General features: G+C 47.5%; 2 protein-coding genes across 2 annotated transcripts in view; one reads left to right on the top strand and one right to left on the bottom strand.

The window, feature by feature from the left end:
- CUNH20orf194 (chromosome unknown C20orf194 homolog) overlaps positions 1-8,066 on the bottom strand; it is a 732,083-nt gene that overhangs the window by 188,657 nt on the left and 535,360 nt on the right. The window lies entirely within an intron of this gene.
- Positions 1-8,066, top strand: part of ATRN (attractin) — a 172,651-nt gene that overhangs the window by 63,243 nt on the left and 101,342 nt on the right. The window contains exons 7-10 of the mRNA XM_017828986.1: positions 521-689; positions 1,990-2,080; positions 3,206-3,449; positions 5,512-5,695. Coding sequence (XP_017684475.1) covers positions 521-689; positions 1,990-2,080; positions 3,206-3,449; positions 5,512-5,695 — 688 coding nt within the window. The remainder of the gene's footprint in view (positions 1-520; positions 690-1,989; positions 2,081-3,205; positions 3,450-5,511; positions 5,696-8,066) is intronic.

Here is an 8,066-nt window from a genome sequence, read left to right as displayed (position 1 = left end):
CAAGGCCAAGTTGGACGGGGCTTGGAGCAACCTTGGCTAGTGGAAGGGGTCCCTGGGCTAGTGGAAGGGGTTCCTGCCCATGGCAGGGGGTGGAACAAGATGATCATTATTATCCCTCCCAACCCAAACCATTCTGGGATTGTGTGATTTTTAACAAAATGCTTTTAAAAGCAGCTTTACCTCCATGCACAGCAGGACCAGCCTGTGGTTTGTAGGCATCAGGTAACAACTTTAAACCTCCTTCCTGTGCACCTAAAGCAAATTTGAGCCACAGTTCAGCTGTTGGAACACACAACATTCCTCATTCTCATGTCCAGCTGAGCTGAGCAGCCCCAGTTTTGGCAGGGATTTGGGCTGAACACACATTTTTCCTTTGCATTGACATCCTGACATGTAAAAACTAGTCTAACATTAAATGCAACCACCTACAACCCTGGCAGGAGATTGAACTTGAGGTGAAACACAGGCTTTGGGGGAAAAAAAACCCAAACAACTTCATTTTTAAACCTTCTTTTACCAGGTCCTGGCTGTTCAATTCCTGTTCCTGCAAACCAGTCCTTTTGGACCCGGGAGGAATATTCTCTTCCCAAACTTCCCAGAGCATCCCACAAAACTGTCATCCATGACAACAAGATGTGGATTGTTGGGGGCTATGTCTTCAATCACTCTGACTCTCAGAAGGTTTTAGCGTGAGTATAAACCCAGATAATAAAATCTAAAAGGAGAGGAGCTCGGATTTGGGAGTTATTTTTAGGAGTGTGTGCTTTGCTTTGGCTCCATCTCCAGGGGACACCAGCCTGGATAAAAAACTCCAGGCTCACGTTTTGAGACATGGGGAAACGCTGCCAAGGGGGTGCTAATTTGGGAGAAGAAAAAGTGGAAGGTTCCTGATGTTCAGTGAGTTTTTGAATCATCTGTGTCTGACAGCTTTTTAAATATTCACTCTGCCTTTCTGGGCCACCTCCTGAATTATATCTCGGGTTAAAGGAGGGTTTTGCTTCCGAGTTTTTAGCCCTTATTTTTTATTTGTGTGACTTCAGAGGCTTTGGCTCCTTAATTAACACCTCCTGATCACCGTGGATGGTTTTCCATAATGGGTGGGATACAAACAGGGAATGGCATTTAGGATGAGGAAATTTAAGCAGCAACTGGAGGAGTTTTAACCGTAACTAAAACATCAAGTCATAATTGGGAAATCCCTCGTAAAAAACATCAATTTTTCAGGCTTCCCCTCAAGCTTGATGGTATTGGGGCAGAACTAGGCAAAAGCTGGATTTTTTTTTTCCAGGCATGGCTTTGTACCTCCCTTTGTACCTAAATGGGAGCTGTGTGTTCTGCACTCACATCCAGAGATAATAGTTCTTGTAGGGGAAATTAAAGAGGAGCTGAAAACACACATTTTTTTAATGGGATGCCCTATGGCTTTGTTGAACACTTTCTCAGGGATGATTTTATCTCACAAGGCTCTAAGCCTGACAGATACAGTGCATTATTTTAAATAAAGAGCCACAGGCCATTTTCAGGGCTGGGGGTTTGTGTTATTTCAAGCTTGAATGGCAAAAACATAATTAAAAAGTGCTTTTTGAGCACTCACAGGGGGTTTTTTTATCAAGTAGTTGGAACTTACCTGAGTCAGTGTGAAGTTTTTAGACTTTTTTGAGGGATGATGTGGTGTTGGTTGCCCCAGGTTAATAGACAATTCATTAACTCTTGGATTTGCATTGGAAAGGACACAGGGTAAAGCAAATCAATATGTGAATGCTGAGTAACAGAGCAGGCTGGACTGGGTTTTTTTTTAATCCATAAGTAGCTTGTGGGAGCTTTGTGCATGCTGGAATCATGGCAGGATTTATTATTTTAGTAAATAATAATTTATATCATGATATTGTTTTGGTAAATGATTCCCCCCAAATCTTGCAAAGGACAAGCCATAACTTCCCCAGCTTTAATACCTATTCATTGGAGGTTAATTCAGTTTTTATTACCCAGGTATGATCTTATTTCTGAGGAGTGGCTTCCCCTGAACAACTCTGTGAACTCGGTAGAGATGAGATATGGTCATTCCTTGGCATTACACGAGGTAAGTTCAGAATTCCAAACTCACTTCCCAGCTGATTTCTCCCTTCTTCCCCCTGGCTTCCCACCCCTTATCCCAGATCAGTCGTGTTTGGGAGAAGCATTTCTCCTTCCAAGGCTTGTCCATGGTTAGCCCAGGCTGTGTGCTCGTGCTCCAGAGAATCCTTGAGCTGCTGTCCTGGGAAGTCTGTGGTGCCTTTGCTTGTGTGTTCCTTGTTTGCCCTTTTTCCAGGGATTTTGGGGCTGTCTGAGGTCAGTGAGTCCATTATTTCCTCCTCTTTGCTGTCTGTGCTGGCAAGACACGCCTGAGGCAGAGTTTGCTGGAGTTCAGCTGCTTCCCAGCTGCCTTTTGTGTGGATCTCATAAATATTTTTATGAGCTCTGTTGTCCAAGACACCAAAGCAGAGCTGGGGAATCAGGGGTTTTTGGAACTTACTCTGCTCCTGCAGGAAAACTGTGAATCTGCTCTTCCAGCACCCACAGCAAGTGGATTTGATGCTTTTACCTGCCTTTCTCCCCCTCATGCCTTGCCCTGGGGGAGAGCAGGATGGCAAAGGCTTTGGAAGGGAAATGAGCTGATCCTTTCCTGACCTTTGGTTTTTTGGAATGTTAATTAGCTCATCACGGTGCAAAGCTTAATTATAAACACTCAAAAACTCCCCCCCAGCAGCAACACAGCTCTGTTCACAAACAGAGCACTTGAACAACCTGAAAGGATGGGAATTCATCCTGGCATCACAGAATGGTTTGGATTGGAAGGGGCCTTAAGGATCATCCAGTCCCACCCCCAGCCATGGGCAGGGACACCTTCCACTAGACCAGGTTGCTCCAAGCCCTGTCCAGCCTGACCTTGGACACTTCCAGGGATCCAGGGGCAGCCACAGCTTCTCTGGGCAACCTGTGCCAGGGCCTCCCCACCCTCACAGGGAAGAATTCCTTCCCAATATCCCATCTATCCCTGCCCTCTGGCAGTGGGAAGCCATTCCCTGTGTCCTGTCCCTCCATCCCTTATCCAAAGTCCCTCTCCAGGAGACTTCATCAAGTCTTTTTGGTTACTTCAGACCAGCAATTCATTCTGTACCCATTTCCTAAATCCCTTGGCCTTCTTCCACGTGTGCCTTTTTTTCAGGACAACATCTACATGTATGGAGGGAAGATTGATGCCACGGGGAACGTGAGCAGCCAGCTGTGGGTGTTCCACATCTCCAACCAGAGCTGGGCCCAGGTGGCTCCCAAGGCCAAGGAGCAATACGCCGTGGTGGGACACTCGGCCCACATCGTCACCCTGCGGGACAACAGCACCGTCATGCTGGTCATCTTTGGCCACTGCCCCCTCTATGGCTACATCAGCAACGTCCAGGAGTACAACCTGGGTGAGTGAGGCCCTCCCTGCCTCAGCTTTGCCTTGGTTTGGCAGTTCCTGAGCTTTTAATATTTGTCGAAACGAGCGGCCTCCGACTTCACCAACAACCTCCTGCAGCACTACAGGCTGGGGACAGAGGGGCTGGAGAGCAGCCAGGCAGGAAGGGAGATGGGAGTTTGGATTGACAAGAAGCTGAACAGGAGCCAGAGTGTGCCCAGGGGGGCGACAGGGCCAAGAAGTGATTCTGCCCCTGGACTCAGCACTGGTGAGGCCACCCCTGGAGTGCTGTGTCCAGTTCTGGGCCCTCAGCTCAGGAAGGACACTGAGGGGCTGGAGCAGGTCCAGAGGAGAGCAACGAGGCTGGGGAAGGGACTGGAGCACAATTGCTGGGAGGAGAGGCTGAGGGAGCTGGGGCTGTTCAGCCTGGAGAAGAGGAGGCTCAGGGGAGACCTCCTCACTCTCTGCAACTCCCTGCCAGGAGGGGGGAGCCAGCTGGGGGTTGGGCTCTTTTCCCAGGCAACCATCAGCAAGACAAGAGGGCTGGGTCTTGAGCTGTGCCAGGGGAGGTTTAGGTTGGAGATTAGAAAGAATTTCTTTGCAGAGAGGGTGCTCAGCCATTGGAATGGGCTGCCCAGGGAAGGGGTGGATTCTCCATCCCTGGAGGTGTTGAAGGACAGACTGGATGTGGCATCAGTGCCATGGGCTGGGAACCACAGCGGGGTTGGATCGAGGGTTGGACTTGATGATCTCTGAGGTCCCTTCCAACCCAGCTGATTCTGTGATTCTATGGTTCTATGGTTCTATGATTCACACCCTGGGGTAGCTCCCGAAAGCAAAAAAAAAAAATCTGTAGTGGAGACACAGAGCAGGAGAACTGGGGGAAGAACTGGATTTTCCTCTTTCCCTCAGGTAAAACAAACACTTCTGAAAGTTATCTTTTTGATCAGATTTTTTTCCGTAAGAATTTTTTTCATTCAGACCAAACACCTGCTTAACCTGACCCTTGTGTCGCCTAAGCAGGGGCTTAGGGTGAACAGGGGATGGATTTCTGGATTCCCATATCCCTGGTATGGTCTGATCCCCGTATCTCTGGGAATAGAAATGATGATTTTAAGATTCTGAGGGTGATTTTAAGATCCAGAGATTCCTAGTGAAGCACAGGAAGCTCTCCAGGTGAACTGAATTCCCTCCTAACTCTGAAGTGGAGTCACATCCCTGGCTCCAGGTGGGGATCATGGTTAAGCACAGGAAGCTCACAGCAGGAATGTGCTGGTTATTCTCAAAAATAGTGGCTCTGTCTGCACTTGGAACCTGTTATCCTTGTCTTCCAGTCATCCTGATCCGGGGAATCTGCTGGAGCTGCTTCTCTGGTGTCCACACGAGGGAGTTTTCTTCCTCTTGGAGAGATCCAGGGAGAACCAGGACGTGTGGGGCAGTGGTTTTTTTTTCCCACACTGTCCAATTCCTTTGTTTTTTATGTGCCAGCTCTGCCCTGGAGTTGGGAAGCCTGTGCAGGGTTTCATTCTGCACTTACTATGGAGATTTGCTGTGTAATTTGGCATTTTTATTCCAGTTGCTGTTACATTATGTCTAAAGTGTTTCAGACCAATGTTATTTTAGTGAGTGAGATACAGGACCATTAATCACATATTAGTTTTTAACTGCCCTGTTCTTCACAGTCAGACTTGGCTTCAAGTGCTGTCTGGCTTTATATATATATATTTATACATACATAAAAAGTAAAAGTGCTCTTGGGTCCCATTCCAAACCAGGTCCCAGTGCTGGCATTTTCATGTCACTGGAATGCAATCTATTATTTCTCTCTTTTTTATCTCTCATTTACTTAGATTGCCTGCAAAAACGTAATAAATGACCGTGAAAAAGCTGCTTCTGCTCTAATTAAAAATACTTTACAGTCCTTCTCGACAACAAACTCCTTGAAGGAGGATATTTTTGGCTGGGAGGTGATAGAGGCAGTGTGTAGAACTGAGTCAGGGGAATCCCAATTTGTGTTGCTGATGAGTTATTAATGGAGAGCAATTGATTGTGTTTTATCGCCCTGTTTTTTTCAGTGACAAATACCTGGAGCATTTTACAGACCAGTGGAGCTTTGGTGCAGGGGGGGTATGGCCACAGCAGCGTTTATGATCCCAACACCAGATCCATTTACATCCATGGAGGTTACAAAGCCTTCAGTGCCAACAAGTACAGGCTGGCAGATGATCTGTACAAATATGAAGTCGATTCCCGGATGTGGTAAGTGGCTTTTCCTTCTTTTTCCTCTTTTCCCACCCCATATTTTTGTCTCTAGTGAACAAGAGGGTGGAGGGTTTGAGAAGGGTGCAGTGGTTTATGTCTGCCTGCGTTCAGGAGAGATGCTGTTCTCTCGGATCTCTTATTTTTATATCCCTTTATGAATGGAGAATCATATAATCACATCTAATCAAGGCTGTGAACGAGCCAAGCAATCCATTTTAATCTGTTGTTCCATTCAAGCTGAAAAGAGAAATATTTGATGGTTTTTTCCTTGCCAGCCTGTGCATATGAGTGCAGTTACTGCAGTCAAGTGAGGGATAATTCACTCTGCAGTTAAGACTGTAAAAGAATTTCTATTACAACCCCATTTTCTTCTGGCTCTGTAACTCCTCGAAATGTTCATTTCTTAAGCTGAAAATCTTCTGTGATTTGTTTCTGCCCAAAGGTGAGTTTTATTAAAAAGCTGTAGCCTCACTTCACGACTTGGAGGTGAAATACATTCTCCTTAGTTCTGTGGTGGTTTTCTTCAAGTTCTTTCTAAAAGCTTCTGACAAAAAGGAGACTGTCTTTTGAGTTAAGACATGGAAATTTGAGTCACATTTTTTTTTTTGAGGGTTAAAATACTCTGTGTTTCTGCAACAACTCTCTGTGAGTCTGTGCTGATGAGAGAAATAACGAGGGACTAATTTCCAACCTCTTCCTTCCTGCTCCCTTGTGCACAGAGTGTAACCACACTTCCTCTGTGGGTTCATTTGATCCTCCACTTCAGCCAGTTCAGCAAATCTGGCTGAACAGGCACAAAAATGTCACAGATGTGACAATGTTCTTCCAAACTGCTGCAGCACCAACTTCCTCATGTCACATCGGCTCTGCCAGCCCGGGGAGCCCTGGGGAACAAGCCCTGCAGGGAGAGGGTGGGACTGGCTGTTCCTCTCTAGCTCTGCTCTTTTTTTTTGCTGTCATTGACTCCCTTATTTTATTCTCCAGTGATTTAGGCCCTCTCTTCCTTGTTAAATCTCATGAGGTTCCCATGGGCTCTCTTCTCTACCTTGTCCAAGTCCCCCTGGATGGTTTGTCACCCACGTGCTCAGCTTGGTGTCCCTTGGTGAAGGGACCTTAAACACCAGCAGGTTCCACTCCCTGCCGTGGGCAGGGACACCTTCCACTAGACCAGGTTGCTCCAACCTGGCCTTGGACACTTCCAGGGATCCAGGGGCAGCCACAGCTTCTCTGCCCAACCTGTGCCAGGGCCTCACCACCCTCACAGGGAAGATTTTCTTCCCAATATCCCATCTAACCCTGCCCTCTGGCACTGGGAAGCCATTCCCTGTGTCCTGTCCTTCCATCCCTTGTCCCCAGTCCCTCTCCAGCTTTCCTGGAGCCCCTTCAGGCCCTGCCAGGGGCTCTCAGCTCTCCCTGGAGCCTTCTCTTCTCCAGGGGAACCCCCCCAGCTCTCCCAGCCTGGCTCCAGAGCAGAGGGGCTCCAGCTCTGGCAGCAGCTCCGGGGCCTCCTCTGGACTCTCTCCAGCAGCTCCACGTCCTTGTGCTGTTGTTCCTCAGGGCTGGAGGCAGCTCTGCAGGGGGGTCTCATGAGACCAGAGGAAAGGGGCAGAATCCCCTCCCTGAACTCAAACCCTCTCAGAACAGCAGGGAATTTCTGCAAAGGATGGCCCTTTGTGTTCAGTGCCATCGCTCTCCCGATTAACGCTGAGATCAGTGCCCAGTTTGATCAGTGCTCTCCATGATTTAGTCACAGAGGAGCCCTTGATTTGGGCAGGTATTAACCTGCAGGGCTCCATTTTTGGGAGCTGCACAGGTTTCCTTGAAACAGGATTGTTAGTTTTGAGCAGCAGCTGCTGCCCAGTGTGAAAGAATCCTTTGGGCTGCTATAAAAGAAGAGTTACTCTAAAATATTGGAGTCCTCCCAGGCTGTCTGTGCTCAAAAGCCCCGTTAGAGTGAAAAGTTGAGAATCCCTGGGGAGGGAATTGATGACACGAAGATCCATGGCTTTGGAAAGAGGCTCTCATAGATATATTTCTCCTCTAAACTGGCAAAGCAGATGGGAAGATGAGAATGAAGTTACAGAAGGGATGGGAGAGTGTGGAAAGGAAGTTGTTAAACACCTCATTAGGAAAAGCAGTTAAACACTTTATCCCCCCTTTCCCTGCACTTCTCCAGCTTGGGTTTATGGATTGGTTTGTCTGTGCCAGGTGCTGTTCAGCCTGGTGTGCTGGTTTAAAGGTAAACCAGCAGGGGAAATGAACCCAACTCAAAGGAGAGATTATAAGTCAGAATAACAATTTCATAAAATAATACAATTAGTACGATTATACAGACAAACAGTTGGTTTTAACCCCCAAACCCCAGATG

This window comes from Lepidothrix coronata, unplaced genomic scaffold (genome assembly GCF_001604755.1).
Source record: "Lepidothrix coronata isolate B3197 unplaced genomic scaffold, Lepidothrix_coronata-1.0 Scaffold156, whole genome shotgun sequence".
In the NCBI taxonomy this organism is placed as follows: domain Eukaryota; kingdom Metazoa; phylum Chordata; class Aves; order Passeriformes; family Pipridae; genus Lepidothrix; species Lepidothrix coronata.
Note: the sequence above shows the minus strand (reverse complement) of the source record. Positions and strands in the feature narration are given on the sequence as shown.